The 17,235-nt window shown below is 44.1% G+C and overlaps 1 protein-coding gene across 1 annotated transcript in view; it reads right to left on the minus strand.

Moving 5' to 3' along the window:
• The window catches only part of LOC113528062 (deleted in malignant brain tumors 1 protein), an 84,519-nt gene that overhangs the window by 35,155 nt on the left and 32,129 nt on the right, over positions 1-17,235 (minus strand). Inside the window, exons 10-17 of the mRNA XM_053239391.1 lie at positions 16,228-16,542; positions 15,864-16,142; positions 6,459-6,773; positions 4,860-5,174; positions 4,496-4,774; positions 2,431-2,745; positions 2,067-2,345; positions 2-316 (exon numbers count right to left, since the gene is read on the minus strand). Of these exons, the coding sequence (XP_053095366.1) occupies positions 2-316; positions 2,067-2,345; positions 2,431-2,745; positions 4,496-4,774; positions 4,860-5,174; positions 6,459-6,773; positions 15,864-16,142; positions 16,228-16,542 (2,412 nt within the window). The remainder of the gene's footprint in view (position 1; positions 317-2,066; positions 2,346-2,430; positions 2,746-4,495; positions 4,775-4,859; positions 5,175-6,458; positions 6,774-15,863; positions 16,143-16,227; positions 16,543-17,235) is intronic.

A 17,235-nucleotide genomic window follows, 5' to 3' on the forward strand; every position in this document is an offset into this window, starting at 1 on the left:
CTTGAGCAGACGACTCCAGCATCTTCACCATGTCCACAGTTCTCTACTCCAAATCCATTGTGTGAGCACTGATCTATGTAGCTCTCAGTTCCATTACACTTAACATCATCCAGCCAGGTTGGTTCACTTCCCTGACCAAAGCGGGCATTATGAGGAGCGCTGATGGCTTCACCACATCTAAGCTGTCTACACACCACCTCTGCATCCTTCAAGTCCCAGTAATCATCACACACTGTTCCCCAACGGCCATTGTGCTGGATCTCCACTCGGCCACAACAGTTACTCGGACCATTCACCAGCCTGATCTCATTACGGCCTGATTTAGTAGGTTAAAAAATGAAGGTGTTATGAAGGAGCCATGAAATCAAATAATATTAGAAACAAAACCAGTTGAACTTGAACAAAGATTTGAACTTTGACAAGCTTATTCGTGACAGTTCTCAATTTGTTCTGAAAACTAAAAATACATTTTATATCCAAACTACAGTGTCTCAACCGAACACTCAAATATGAAACTCTGCACGTTTTGCCCATTTTCAACACAAAATGATTGCAGTCAAATGACTGCACACGCACATATATTCTGAATAGCGGATGGAGTGACTTCAGTGCCGGAGAGCAAAGCAAACAAACAGACTTTTCTTTTGCTGTCCAATTATAGTTATTATCAATATTATTTGTAAAGTGGTAGATTTTAAACTTTGTTGCAGGCGTATTTCATGGTTTTTCAGCCAAAATTTTCAGCCGTTTTCTCTTTCTAACAAAAATTGAAAGTCACATTTGTGACATATTATTTTTCATCCCCACTCCTCGCAATTCCTTCATGCCACACAGATTGTATACCTCTGACATGATGACATTAACTAACTTGATGGATGTGCCATAACTTTATTTATTTAACAATAAATAAATAAAATGTATTATGTGTTGTTCTATGTCATGTTAGTGTTTTATTTCTTACATATTATCTACACTCGCTGACAAACATAAGAAAGAGTAGGGGTGCTGTTTTAGCTTTAGTATATTTTAGCTCACATTGGAGCTGATTCTTTGCTCCCTCCTCTGTGGATGGTAATGTAATCATTTATTTATGGTACTCACACACTCATTGGTTATGTCAGCTGTACACCCAGTCATATTATTCTGTAGCACATTGCTCAAAAGTAAAGGTACTCTAGGTTGTTTGCAGCTAAACGCATGGACGAAGGTTATACTCATGTTCTGTGCCCGAGCAAGAGCTCTGGCACACAGACAACTGTAAGCTCCAGTAAAATAGGAGAGTTATAAATCTTCTGTCACTTTTTCTAACACACTGGTGCATGCTGGCTCTTCTGATTGACTGTATTGCACGAATATTATCAGCAAACACCCAAGCTTACTGCATCCTTTTAGTCTTGTTGTGGCTGCTGCTCTATAAATACAAACTCCTCAAGTAGTTGTAATAATCCAGCGAACACTATATTATTTACCTAGCTGCCAAAATGTCACAGGGATATAGGTGCTCTAGCACCACCCCAGGTGGTTAGGAGGGGCAAAATAGAACATTAGGAACAATCCAGTGATTATAGTACATGGTTCCATGTGTACTCTAATCATTTCTTAGACGAGAGTTTCTGAGACAAGAGAAGCACTACAAGGGAGAATACAATTTGCAGAGTCTATGGACAAACCAAAAAGAATAGAATGAGTAGAATTTGGTCTTGTATTCGAAAGAATAAAACCCTTAGGGATGTGGTGTTAGAGGAAAATCAACAATAGTAACAGTGGGATGGGTAACTCCACTTCATTACACCCCCCGTTGTTGATCAGTTTCCTAAAACAGCATGACACAGAGTGTTTTATTATTTAAATAATAGTAACTCAAGGTTACTGATAGATAGTGGAATATTTTAGCCATCCTATTCAAGATCATGACCAGGCATCTCTACAGTATTTATGTATTAGTCTTGATAATGCTATTTAAATCATATATAACTTATGGACAATCAATGGCAACTATTTGAACAGCATTTAATAATTAATTATTGACTTAATGCTGTTCAATATAACATTCTCTCTGCACTTACCCACAGTGATGGTAATGGAGTTGCTCCTGGATGATGTGGAGTTACTTTCCCTGTATGAGTAGTCACAGGTGTACTGGGCTTGATGTGAGGCATCTACAGTCAGATTAAATGTTGTTGTAGACTCTGCAGTTTGCTTCTTTATTGAAGTCCCGTCTTTATACAACCTGAAGTCCACAGAGATGCATGTTGGGCTGGGTGTGGTACATCTGAACTGAAGGAGTTCTCCAGGTGAGACCACAGAGTTTGGAGAGATCCGAGTCAATGTGGGAGTCTGCAGGTCTTATAAGAAAGAAATATATTGAATAATTTTGTAAATGCATTCACTTTAAACAGGGTATTGCAACAAGAAAGAATGATAACTTACTTGAGCAGACGACTCCAGCATCTTCACCATGTCCACAGTTCTCTACTCCAAATCCATTGTGTGAGCACTGATCTATGTAGCTCTCAGTTCCATTACACTTAACATCATCCAGCCAGGTTGGTTCACTTCCCTGACCAAAGCGGGCATTACGAGGAGCGCTGATGGCTTCACCACATCTAAGCTGTCTACACACCACCTCTGCATCCTTCAAGTCCCAGTAATCATCACACACTGTTCCCCAACGGCCATTGTGCTGGATCTCCACTCGGCCACAACAGTTACTCGGACCATTCACCAGCCTGATCTCATTACGGCCTGATTTAGTAGGTTAAAAAATGAAGGTGTTATGAAGGAGCCATGAAATCAAATAATATTAGAAACAAAACCAGTTGAACTTGAACAAAGATTTGAACTTTGACAAGCTTATTCGTGACAGTTCTCAATTTGTTCTGAAAACTAAAAATACATTTTATATCCAAACTACAGTGTCTCAACCGAACACTCAAATATGAAACTCTGCACGTTTTGCCCATTTTCAACACAAAATGATTGCAGTCAAATGACTGCACACGCACATATATTCTGAATAGCGGATGGAGTGACTTCAGTGCCGGAGAGCAAAGCAAACAAACAGACTTTTCTTTTGCTGTCCAATTATAGTTATCATCAATATTATTTGTAAAGTGGTAGATTTTAAACTTTGTTGCAGGCGTATTTCATGGTTTTTCAGCCAAAATTTTCAGCCGTTTTCTCTTTCTAACAAAAATTGAAAGTCACATTTTTGACATATTATTTTTCATCCCCACTCCTCGCAATTCCTTCATGCCACACAGATTGTATACCTCTGACATGATGACATTAACTAACTTGATGGATGTGCCATAACTTTATTTATTTAACAATAAATAAATAAAATGTATTATGTGTTGTTCTATGTCATGTTAGTGTTTTATTTCTTACATATTATCTACACTCGCTGACAAACATAAGAAAGAGTAGGGGTGCTGTTTTAGCTTTAGTATATTTTAGCTCACATTGGAGCTGATTCTTTGCTCCCTCCTCTGTGGATGGTAATGTAATCATTTATTTATGGTACTCACACACTCATTGGTTATGTCAGCTGTACACCCAGTCATATTATTCTGTAGCACATTGCTCAAAAGTAAAGGTACTCTAGGTTGTTTGCAGCTAAACGCATGGACGAAGGTTATACTCATGTTCTGTGCCCGAGCAAGAGCTCTGGCACACAGACAACTGTAAGCTCCAGTAAAATAGGAGAGTTATAAATCTTCTGTCACTTTTTCTAACACACTGGTGCATGCTGGCTCTTCTGATTGACTGTATTGCACGAATATTATCAGCAAACACCCAAGCTTACTGCATCCTTTTAGTCTTGTTGTGGCTGCTGCTCTATAAATACAAACTCCTCAAGTAGTTGTAATAATCCAGCGAACACTATATTATTTACCTAGCTGCCAAAATGTCACAGGGATATAGGTGCTCTAGCACCACCCCAGGTGGTTAGGAGGGGCAAAATAGAACATTAGGAACAATCCAGTGATTATAGTACATGGTTCCATGTGTACTCTAATCATTTCTTAGACGAGAGTTTCTGAGACAAGAGAAGCACTACAAGGGAGAATACAATTTGCAGAGTCTATGGACAAACCAAAAAGAATAGAATGAGTAGAATTTGGTCTTGTATTCGAAAGAATAAAACCCTTAGGGATGTGGTGTTAGAGGAAAATCAACAATAGTAACAGTGGGATGGGTAACTCCACTTCATTACACCCCCCGTTGTTGATCAGTTTCCTAAAACAGCATGACACAGAGTGTTTTATTATTTAAATAATAGTAACTCAAGGTTACTGATAGATAGTGGAATATTTTAGCCATCCTATTCAAGATCATGACCAGGCATCTCTACAGTATTTATGTATTAGTCTTGATAATGCTATTTAAATCATATAAAACTTATGGACAATCAATGGCAACTATTTGAACAGCATTTAATAATTAATTATTCACTTAATGCTGTTCAGTATAACAGTCTCTCTGCACTTACCCACAGTGATGGTAATGGAGTTGCTCCTGGATGATATGGAGTTACTTTCCCTGTATGAGTAGTCACAGGTGTACTGGCCCTGATGTGAGGCATCTACAGTCAGATTAAATGTTGTTGTAGACTCTGCAGTTTGATTCTTTATTGAAGTCCCGTCTTTATACAACCTGAAGTCCACAGAGATGCATGTTGGGCTGGGTGTGGTACATGTGAACTGAAGGACTTCTCCAGGTGAGACCACAGAGTTTGGAGAGATCCGAGTCAATGTGGGAGTCTGCAGGTCTTATAATAAAGAAGTATACTGAATAATTTTGTAAATATAATTACTTTAAACAGGGTATTGCAACAAGTAAGAATGATAACTTACTTGAGCAGACGACTCCAGCATCTTCATGATGTCCACAGTTCTCCACTCCAAATCCTCTGTGTGAGCAGTGATCTATGTAGCTCTCAGTTCCATTACACTTAACATCATCCAGCCAGGTTGGTTCACTTCCCTGACCAAAGCGGGCATTACGAGGAGCGCTGATGGCTTTACCACATCTAAGCTGTCTACACACCACCTCTGCATCCTTCAAGTCCCAGTAATCATCACACACTGTTCCCCAACGGCCATTGTGCTGGATCTCCACTCGGCCACAACAATTACTGGGACCATTTACCAGCCTGATCTCATTACGGCCTGATTTATTAGGTTAAAAAATGAAGGTGTTACGAAGGAGCCATGAAATCAAATAATATTAGAAACAAAACCAGTTGAAGTTGAAGAAAAGTTTGAACTTTGAACAAGCTTATTCGTGACAGTTCTCAATTTGTTCTGAAAACTAAAAATACATTTTATATCCAAACTACAGAGTCTCAACTGAACAATAAAATATCAAACTTTGCAGGTTTTGCCCATTTTCAACACAAAATGATTGCAGTCAAATGATTGCACACGCACATATATTCTGAATAGCGGATGGAGTGACTGAAGTGCAGGAGAGCAAAGCAAACAAACAGACTTTTCTTTTGCTGTCCAATTATAGTTATCATCAATATTATTTGTAAAGTGGTAGATTTTAAACTTTGTTGCAGGCATATTTCATGGTTTTTCCACCCAAAATTTTCAGCCGTTTTCTCTTTCTAACAAAAATCGAAAGTCACATTTGTGACATATTATTTTTCATCTCCATTCCCTTGCAATTCCTTCATGCCCCACAGATTGTATACCTCTGACGTAGATGATGACATGAACTTACTTGATGGAAGTTCCACAAATTTATTTATGTAACAATAAATAAATAAAATGTATTATGTGTTGTTCTATGTCATGTTAGTGTTTTATTTCTTACATATTATCTACAGTCGCTGGCAAACATAAGAAAGAGTGGGGGTGCTGTTTTAGCTTTAGTATATTTTAGCTCACATTGGAGCTGATTCGTTGCTCCCTCCCCTGTGGATGGTAATGTATTCATTTATTTATGGTACTCACACACTCATTGGTTAAGTCAGCTCTACACCCAGTTATATTATTCTGTAGCATGTTGCTCAAAAGTAAAGGTACTGAAGGTTGTTTGCAGCTAAACGCATGGATGAAGGTTATACTCCTGTTCTGTGCCTGAGCAAGAGCTCTGGCACACAGACAACTGTAAGCTCCAGTGAAATAGGAGAGTTATAAATCTTCTATCACTTCTTCTAAGACATTGGTGAGTGCTGGCTCTTCTGTATTGCACGAATATTATCAGTAAACACCCAAGCTAACTGCATCCTTGTTGTCTTGTTGTGGCTGCCGCTCTACAAACACAAACTCCTCAAGTAGTTTTAATAATCCAGTGAACACTATATTATTCACCTAGCTGCCAAAATGACAGCCAGATATATAATTGTGCTACACCTGTGTATTTTTTTTTACTGACCAATAAAAGTTCATCAGTGCAGTATAATCACATTCATGACAAGGTCATAATATAAGAGTTTTCTGTACCTGAGCAAGTAACACCAGCATCTTCACCATGGCCACAGTTGTGTTTTCCAAATCCATTATGAAAGCACTGTGTGATGGCGCTTTCACTTCCAGAACACTGAACATTATCCAGCCATATTGGGCCACTTCCCTGACCAAAGTGGGCACTTTGAGGTGCACTGACAGCATTAGCACATCCAAGCTGTCTACACACCACCTGCACATCATTCATGTCCCAACTGTCATCACACACTGTTCCCCACTGGTTATTATAATACACTTCCACTCTACCAGAGCAGGAGTGATTGCCACCAGCAAGTCGTATGTTAGCGCCATCTAAGACAAACAGCAAAAGATGTGAAATAATCATAATGAATCTCATTACAACATTGCAATATTACAAGACATGGACTAGTATAAATCAATTTCTGTTCATTCCTTTTCGTTTCTTAAAAATGAGGTCGGGACTTTTACATAATGAATACTGATCTTTACATTATTTTCATTAGATAATTAATCTTATGCTGTATGCTTTTAAATCCAATTTCTTACTATTTTTAACCCACCATTGCACCCTCTGTCCTCTAAAAAGGACCTTTTTAGCAATACATTATAAAAAGTTATATTTTTCTGGACTATTAGCACACCTGGAGCTACTTGGAGGACTAGTGGTTAGGCGTTACCACTCTCACCGCTGCCACCTAGGTTTGATTCCTCGACGGGGAACCAACCCCAGCCACTGGGGGTTGCACACGACAGTGCACTCCCAGTGCTGGTTCCAGTCCCGGATAAAACTGGGGAGGTTTGCGTGAGGAAGGGCATCCGGCATAAAAACTGTGCCAAATCAAATATGCGGACCAAGGACCCACTGTGGCAACCCTTAACGGGAGCAGCCGAAAGAACAACAACTACAAGCAATGTCAAGTACAGTTGAGGACAAAATTATTAGCCCCCCTACAAAATAGTCATTGTTTTAAAAGTATTTCAAAAGTGCTTTTAACCAGAGCAAAATAAATTAACACATCTTTTTTAGACATCCTAGTTTTATTTTGGATGCTTACATTATTTTATATTCCACACAGAAATGAAATTATTACACAAAACACAAAAACTACCAGGGTCAAAATTATTAGCCCCCCACATTCTAATAGTCAATTGTGTATCCTTTTTGCTGGATAACTGCCTGCAGTCGTTTGTTGTAATTGTCAACAAGTCTCTGACACTTCATTTGAGGAATCCTGGCCCATTCTTCTTTGGCAAATCTCTCAAGTTCCTCCAGATTCGGTGGTTTTCTGGCATGGACATTTTTCTTTAGGCCACCCCACATATTTTCTATTGGATTTAAGTCAGGGCTTTGTGCAGGCCATTCGATGACATTCACCTTGTTCGTCTGGAGATAGTTCTTCACCAAGAGAGATGTATGTTTAGGATCGTTGTCATGTTGGAAGATGAAGCGACGACTCAAACCTAGTTTCACTGCTGACTGCTTAAGGTTTTCTTTCAAAATATCCACATATTTTTCTTTATTCATGATCCCTTCCACCTTGACAAGATTTCCAGTTCCAGATGCACTGAAGCATCCCCACAGCATAATACTCCCACCACCGTGTTTCACTGTGGGGACAGTGTTCTTTGGGTTGAATGCCTCTCCCTTTTTTCTACAAACGTAAGCAGTGTCTCTGTGGTCAAAGAGCTCTAGTTTAGTCTCATCAGACCATAAGACACGCTTCCAGTATGAATAATCTTTCTCCAGGTTGTCCTGAGCATACTTAAGTCTGGCTTGAAGGTGTCTTTTCTTCAAAGGTGGAGTTCCCCTTCAGGAACTTGAGCTGCGTCACGAAACACTATGGGAACGCCCCCGCGTGACCGCACTCTGAATCACGTGTCTAATCCGTCCAATGGATGGGCGAGACGTCACGGGCGGGGTGACGTAGCGACCCGGAAGCATAAAAGCCCGAGCGGCGAGCCCCGCGTTAGCTTCCTGTTTTCAGGAAGCGCTCTATGTATATTGTTTGTCTTTTTTTGTCGGCGGCATGCCAAAGGCCAAAGATAAAACTAAGGGCGAGAGCGGGCAGCGCTTCAGGCTGTGTGTTCCTCCCTGTCCACGATATATTACGGGCGGGGATACACACACTCTGTGCGTTGCCTGTTTGGGAGCGGAGCACGCTCAGTCGGCTCTCGAGGGAGCCGGCTGCGCACATTGCGAGCGTTTACCGCTGCGCACTCTCCGCTCCCGGAAGGCTCTCTTTGAGGAGGGAGCCCTCACTAGCGTGCCTCGCGGTGCCGGCCCCGCTTCTGCCGAGGCAGAGCGGCGGTTGCGCTCGTGGGGCTCGCAGATGGACCTGGCGGAGGGAATGGAGACGGGCCCGTCCCTTTCTCCTTCCTCACCCTCCAGGTCCACTGTCCCCTCCCTGGGTTCGGAAGCACGCTCTGCGGTTTCTTCCCCCCGGGGAGCGGACTCGGCGCTCCACCTATCGTCCTCCGAGGAGGTCGATGTGGAGAGCGTCGACCCAGAGCCGCAGTCTCCTCAATACGGGGAGCTGCTCGAGGTGGTTACGCGGGCAGTCGCTAAGCTGAACATTGACTGGCCCGCTGAGACACGGCCTGAGCCTCATTGCTCTAAGCTGGATGAGCGCTTTTTGCGCAGTAGGCCACCACCTCCGCCCCGGAGCCTGCCCTTTTTTCCAGACCTCCACACTGAGGTGTGGAGGTCCTGGAATAGGCCTTTTTCAGCCCGGTTGTTCAGCCCCACTTCCTCCCATTATGCTAATGTGGCGGGGCTGGACTACTCCGGTTACAGGGCGATGCCCAGGGTTGAACAGACGCTAGCCAGCTATCTATCCCCTGCTGCTGCATCGTCCCTGAAGGCTCCGGCGTTGCCTACCAAGCCGCAGCGGACCACCTCAGCGCTGGTAGGCAAGGCGTACACGGCAGCAGGTCAGGCCGGTGCGTGTCTGCACACCATGGCGGTGTTACAGGCGTACCAGGCCGACCTGCTTGAAGAGCTGGATGAGCACTGGGAGATGACGTCTGAGCAGGTAGCTGAGCTCAGGCGGGCCGCTGATCTGTCCCTCCGCACCACCAAGGAGACCGCCCGTGCTATTGGTCGGTCTATGGCAGTCCTGGTGGCGGCGGAGAGGCATTTCTGGGTGACCCTGTCCGATATGAAAGAGAAGGACAGGGTCGTGCTCATGGACACCCTGCTTACTCCCTCGGGCCTGTTTGGCGATGCTGTAGACTCCGTCCTTCGAGAGATACCAGCAGGCCCGTGCTCAGGCGGCGGCGTTCCAGCGGTCAGAGAGTCCGGGTTCTACAGCCGGTACTTCATTGTTCCCAAGAAGGGGGGAGGGCTGCGTCCCATTTTGGACTTGCGGCAATTGAACCTTTCAGTCGCATGACTGAAGTTCAGGATGCTTACGGTCACTCAGGTCGTGTCTCAGATCAGGTCCGAGGACTGGTTTGTCATGATCGACCTAAAAGATGCATATTTCCACATCTCCATCCTTCCCCGACACAGGAAGTTCCTGAGGTTCGCTTTCGGGGGCGAAGCTTACCAGTATCGGGTTCTTCCCTTCAGCCTAGCACTCTCACCCCGCACCTTCACGAAGTGCGTGGATGCTGCCTTAGGGCATCCGCATACTGAATTACATCAACGACTGGTTGATTTTAGCTCATTCAGAGCAGATGGCGGCTTTAGCTCATTCAGAGATGTCGTTCTCGCCCATATGAAGGAACTGGGGTTAAGACTAAACGCCGAGAAAAGCGTGCTTTCTCCAGCTCAGAGAACCGCTTATCTAGGCGTCATGTGGGATTCGACCACGATGCAGGCACGTTTGTCTCCTGCTCGGATCGAGTCAGTCCTCACAGCAGTCACGAGAGTGAAAGTAGGCCGGTCACTCACTGTAAAGCAGTTTCAGAGACTGCTGGGCCTATTGGCAGCCGCGTCCAACGTGATACCTTTTGGCCTGCTGCACATGAGACCCCTACAGTGGTGGCTCAAGACCAGGGGGTTTTTCCGAAACAGAGGAAACCCGCTCCACATGATCAAGGTCACGCGGCGATGCCGCCGTGCCTTAGCTGTGTGGAGAGAACCTGGGTTCTTGTCTCAGGGCCCGGTCCTGGGAGCTCCTGGTCGCCGCGTAGTGCTAGCGACGGATGTGTCCCTCACCGGATGGGGAGCGGTCATGAGTGGCCGTCCTGCCCGTGGTCTGTGGAGCGGCCGCCATCTCACTTGGCACATCAACCGCCTGGAGATGCTGGCCGTGTTTCTGGCTCTGAAACACTTTCTCCCAGACCTAAGAGGCCGCCACGTGTTGGTGCGCACCGACAACACGACAGTGGTCTCTTACATCAACCGCCAGGGAGGTCTGCGTTCACGCCCCCTTTACAGGCTGGCGCGCCAGATCCTTGTGTGGTCCCAAGGGAAGCTCCTCTCATTGAGAGCAGCCTACATCCCTGGTTATCTCAACGTGGGAGCGGACGCCCTGTCGAGGCAGGGGCCGGTGCCCGGGGAATGGAGACTCCACCCCAAGGTGGTGGAGCTCATATGGCGTATGTTCGGCAGAGCCCAGGTGGATCTGTTTGCAACGCAGGAGACGTCACACTGTCCCCTTTGGTTCTCTCTGACTCATCCAGCTCCTCTTGGACTGGATGCCATGGTACAGCCATGGCAGAGGCTGTGTCTGTATGCCTTTCCTCCGGTCGCTCTGCTCCCGGGAGTTCTGGAGAGAGTGTGCCGGGATGGAATTCGCCTACTGTTAGTAGCCCCGTTCTGGCCGGGCCGAGTATGGTTCTCGGACCTGATTTCCCTCCTAGACGGCTCCCCATGGGAGATTCCGATCAGGAGGGATCTCCTCTCACAGGCGGGGGGCCATCTTCACTCCCGCCCGGAGCTGTGGAAGCTGTGGGTGTGGCCTCTGAGGGGGCACAACTCCGCGCTTCCGGTCTCTCAACCGAGGTTGTGGAGACCATTCTCCAGTCCAGAGCTCCCTCTACGAGGAAACTGTATGCCCTGAAGTGGAAACTTTTCACTTCCTGGTGCGGAGACCACCGGCTTGACCCTGTTCACTGCCCAGTTGGTACAGTGCTGGAGTTCTTGCAGGCCCGCCTCTCCGCGGGGCTGACCCACTCCACCCTGAAGGTGTACGTGGCGGCTATTGCAGCCTACCACGCCCCTCTCGATGGCCAATCAGTGGGCAGACACCCCCTGGGTGGCACGTTTCCTCCGCGGTGCGCTGAGGATCAGACCTCCAGCTCGATCTCGGGTCCCCTCGTGGGACCTGGCCGTGGTTTTAGAGGCTCTCTGCAAACCCCCCTTCGAGCCCATTGAGGAGATTTCGGACCATCTTCTGACGTTGAAAACTGCCTTTCTATTGGCAATTTCCTCTCTTAGGAGAGTGGGGGATCTTCAGGCCCTCTCTGTGGCCCCTTCCTATTTAGACTTTGCGCCTGGGTTGGCCAAAGCGTTCTTGTACCCCCGAGCGGGGTACGTACCGAAAGTCCCCTCCTCGGCACCATGGCCGGTCGTGTTGCAGGCTTTCTGTCCTCCTCCCTTCGGGGAGCCCGACCATCGGAAGCTCAATTGTACGTGTCCAGTGCGAGCACTGGACGCGTACGTCCACAGAACTGCCCTATGGAGAAAGGCGGACCAATTGCTTGTGTGCTTTGGTCCCCCTAAGAGGGGTTTTCCTGCTTCTAAGCAGACCCTAAGCCAGTGGATTGTAGAATCCATTTCTCTGGCTTTCGAATCCTCTGGTCTCCCCAGTCCCCTGGGGGTCAAGGCTCACTCTACCCGAGCGGTGGCGGCCTCTAAGGCCTTTCTGGCAGGTGTGTCCTTACAGGACATCTCCAACGCGGCGGGATGGTCCACGCCCCTGACCTTTGCCAGGTTTTATGACCTAGATACGCGAGCCACTCCCGGCTCCTCTGTCCTTGTGCCTTAGGCTTGCCTCCTCCTGGAGGCAGGGACTTGTAAGTCTGGTGGCGTGGGTATACTCGTTCCCATAGCGTTTTGTGGCGCAGCTCGAGTTCCTGAAGGGGAACGTCTCCAGGTTACGTATGTAACCATGGTTCCCCGAGGGAACGAGACGCTGCGTCTCGGTGCCACACTTCCGGCGTCCCTGCGGCGCTTGCTTCATTTTCCAGTAAGCTAACGCGGGGCTCGCCGCTCGGGCTTTTATGCTTCCGGGTCGCTACGTCACCCCGTCCGTGACGTCTCGCCCATCCATTGGACGGATTAGACACGTGATTCAGTGCGCGGTCACGCGGGGGCGTTCCCATAGCGTTTCGTGACGCAGCGTCTCGTTCCCTCTGGTTACATACGTAACCTGGAGACGTTTTTCTTGGTCTGCAACCTCGCAGTTCATTCCTGTGCAGAGCTCTAGTGATGGTCTTCTTAGAGACTATGATTCCTGATGTGGCCAAGTCATTCGCCAGTGTCTTGGCAGTTGTTCTGGGGTCTTTAGACACATCTCTCACTAGTTTTCTTTCCAGTGTCTTTGAAATCTTTCGCTTCCTACCTCTGCCAGGCTTGTTCTGCACTGTGTGGCTTTCTTTGAATTTCTGGATTATACCTCTCACTCCGGTTCTTGAGACTTGGAAACGCTTGGATAGCTTTGTATATCCTTCTCCTGTTTTATGTGCATCAATAATTATTTGTCTCAAGTCCAAACTGATTTCCTTTGTTGACAGCTCAATGACCCATACTGAGGCTTTTATACCTTAATTTAACTTAATTATTGAGTGAGATCACCTGTTTCACCTGATCACCTTTACGCACATCACCTGTGAAGGTAAAGGACTTAATAAATGGTCATTTCTTATAGGGGGCTAATAATAATATCCCTGGTCATTTTAGCTTTTTCTTACATAACAATGTTTTGGTGTGCAAATATAAATATTTTGGTCCTTCTAACGAAAAATAGTATGTTCAGAAAAACTGTGTTAAAAATTCCTTGCTCTGTTAAATAGGTACTTGGGAATATCTTGAGGAAACTTAAAATTTCATAGGGGGGCTAATAATTTTGTCCTCAACTGTATGTCTATAAAATTTAATAGAAAATAAAAGACAAAAGATAGAATATATATATTACAATATATATATATATGTATACAGTTAGGCCCGGAAGTATTTGGACAATGACAGAGTTTTTGTGATTTTGCCGTTATACACCACCACAATGGATTTGAAATAAAACAATTCAGATGTGATCGAAGTGTAGACTTTCAGCTTTATTTTAAGAGGTTCCACAAAAATATGGCTTTTACCATTTAGGAATTACAGCCATTTTCAGCAAAGTACCTCCATTTTCAGGGGCTCAAACGTATTTGGACAAAGTGACATAATTGTAAATATGACCATAATTTTAATATTTGGATGAAGTTCCTTTGCAGTCAATGACTGCCTGAAGTCTGGAGCCCATGTTCCCAAAACTCAAATTCTGAGTTTCCTCCCTGGAGATGCTTTGCCAGGCCTTCACTGCAGCCACCTTTAGTTGCTGCTTGTTTGGTTGTCGCTGTGGGAGCACTGATGGCTTTACCACATCTAAGCTGTCTACACACCACCTCTGCATCCTTCAAGTCCCAATCATCATCACACACTGTTCCCCAACGGCCATCGTGCTTGATCTCCACTCGACCACAGCAGTTACTCGAACCTGATCTCTTTACGGCCTGATTTAGTAGGTTAAAAAATGAAGGTGTTACGAAGGAGCCATGAAATTAAATAATATTAGAAACAAAACCAGTTGAAGTTGGAGAACAGTTTGAACTTTGAACAAGCTTATTCTTGACAATTCTCAATTTGTTCTGAAAACTAAAAATACATTTTATATCCAAACTACAGTGTCTCAGCTGAACAATCAAATATCAAACTCTGCACGATTTGCCCATTTTCAACACAAAATGATTGCAGTCAAATGATTGCACATGCACATATATTCTGAATAGCGGATGGAGTGACTGCAGTGCAGGAGAGCAAAGCAAGCAAACAGCCTTTTCTTTTGCTGTCCAATTATAGTTATCATCAATATTATTTGTAAAGTGGTAGATTTTAAACTTTGTTGCAGGCATATTTCATGGTTTTTCAGCCAAAATTTTCAGCCATTTTCTCTTTCTAACAAAAATCGAAAGTCACATTTGTGACATATTATTTTTCATCCCCACTCCCCGCAATTCCTTCATGCCCCACAGATTGTATACCTCTGACATAGATGATGACATGAACTAACTTGATGGATGTTCCACAACTTTATTTATGTAACAGTAAATAAATAAGATGTTTTATGTGTTGTTCTATGTCATGTTAGTGTTTTATTTCTTACGTATTATGTACACTGGCTGGCAAACATAAGAAAGAGTGGGCGTGCTATTTTAGCTTTAGTATATTTTAGCATGGGTTGGAGCTGATTCGTTGCTCCCTCCCCTGTGGATGGTAATGTATTCATTTTTTCATGGTACTCACACACTCATTGGTTAAGTCAGCTCTACACCCAGTTATATTATTCTGTAGCATGTTGCTCAAAAGTAAAGGTACTCTAGGTTGTTTGCAGCTAAACGCATGGATGAAGGTTATACTCCTGTTCTGTGCCCGAGCAAGAGCTCCAGCACACAGACAACTGTAAGCTCCAGTAAAATAGGAGAGTTATAAATCTTCTGTTACTTTTTCTAACACACTGGGGCATGCTGGCTCTTCGGATTGACTGTATTGCACGAATATTATCAGTAAACACCCAAGCTAACTGCATCCTTTTTGTCTTGTTGTGGCTGCTGCTATATAAATACAAACTCCTCAAGTAGTTGTAATAATCCAGCGAACACTATATTATTTACCTAGCTGCCAAAATGTCACAGGGATATAGGTGCTCTAGCACCACCCCGGGTGGTTAGGAGGGGCAAAATAGAACATTAGGAACAATCCAGTGATTATAGTACATGGTTCCATGTGTAATCTAATCATTTCTGAGACGAGAGTTTCTGAGACAAGAGAAGCACTACAAGGGAGAATACAATTTGCAGAGTCAATGGACAAACCAAAAAGAATAGAATGAGTAGAATTTGGTCTTGTATTGAAAAGAATAAAACCCTTAGGGATGTGCTGTTAGAGGAAAATCAACAATAGTAACAGTGGGATGGGTAACTCCACTTCATTACACCCCCCGTTGTTGATCAGTTTCCTAAAACAGCATGACACAGAGTGTTTTATTATTTAAATAATAGTAACGGAAGGTTACTGATAGATAGTGGAATATTTTAGCCATCCTATTCAAGATCATGACCAGGCATCTCTACAGTATTTATGTATTAGTCTTGATAATGCTATTTAAATCAGATATAACTTATGGATAATCAATGGCAACTATTTGAACAGCATTTAATAATTAATTAATGACTTAATGCTGTTCAGTATAACATCCTCTCTGCACTTACCCACAGTGATGGTAATGGAGTTGCTCCTGGATGATATGGAGTTACTTTCCCTGTATGAGTAGTCACAGGTGTACTGGCCCTGATGTGAGGCATCTACAGTCAGATTAAATGTTGTTGTAGACTCTGCAGTTTGATTCTTTATTGAAGTCCCGTCTTTATACAACCTGAAGTCCACAGAGATGCATGTTGGGCTGGGTGTGGTACATCGGAACTGAAGGACTTCTCCAGGTGAGACCACAGAGTTTGGAGAGATCCGAGTCAATGTGGGAGTCTGCAGGTCTTATAATAAAGAAGTATATTGAATAATTTTGTAAATATAATTACTTTAAACAGGGTATTGCAACAAGAAAGAATGATAACTTACTTGAGCAGACGACTCCAGCATCTTCACCATGTCCACAGTTCTCCACTCCAAATCCTCTGTGTGAGCAGTGATCTATGTAGCTCTCAGTTCCATTACACTGAACATCATCCAGCCAGGTTGGTTCACTTCCCTGACCAAAGCGGGCATTACGAGGAGCGCTGATGGCTTTACCACATCTAAGCTGTCTACACACCACCTCTGCATCCTTCAAGTCCCAGTAATCATCACACACTGTTCCCCAACGGCCATTGTGCTGGATCTCCACTCGGCCACAACAGGTACTCGGACCATTCACCAGCCTGATCTCATTACGGCCTGATTTAGTAGTTTAAAAAATGAAGGTGTTACGAAGGAGCCATGAAATCAAATAATATTAGAAACAAAACCAGTTGAAGTTGAAGAAAAGTTTGAACTTTGAACAAGCTTATTCGTGACAGTTCTCAATTTGTTCTGAAAACTAAAAATACATTTTATATCCAAACTACAGAGTCTCAGCTGAACAATAAAATATCAAACTCTCCACGTTTTGCCCATTTTCAACACAAAATGATTGCAGTCAAATGATTGCACACGCACATATATTCTGAATAGCGGATGGAGTGACTGCAGTGCAGGAGAGCAAAGCAAACAAACAGCCTTTTCTTTTGCTGTCCAATTATAGTTATCATCAATATTATTTGTAAAGTGGTAGATTTTAAACTTTGTTGCAGGCATATTTCATGGTTTTTCAGCCAAAATTTTCAGCCATTTTCTCTTTCTTAAAAAAAATCGAAAGTCACATTTGTGACATATTATTTTTCATCTCCATTCCCTTGCAATTCCTTCATGCCCCATAGATTGTATACTTCTGACATAGATGATGACATGAACTAATTTGATGGATGTTCCACAACTTTATTTATGTACCAATAAATAAATAAATTGTATTATGTGTTTTTCTGTCATGTTAGTGTTTTATTTCTTACATATTATCTACAGTGGCTGGCAAACATAAGAAAGAGTGGTGGT

The sequence above is a fragment of the Pangasianodon hypophthalmus genome, chromosome 13 (genome assembly GCF_027358585.1).
Source record: "Pangasianodon hypophthalmus isolate fPanHyp1 chromosome 13, fPanHyp1.pri, whole genome shotgun sequence".
In the NCBI taxonomy this organism is placed as follows: domain Eukaryota; kingdom Metazoa; phylum Chordata; class Actinopteri; order Siluriformes; family Pangasiidae; genus Pangasianodon; species Pangasianodon hypophthalmus.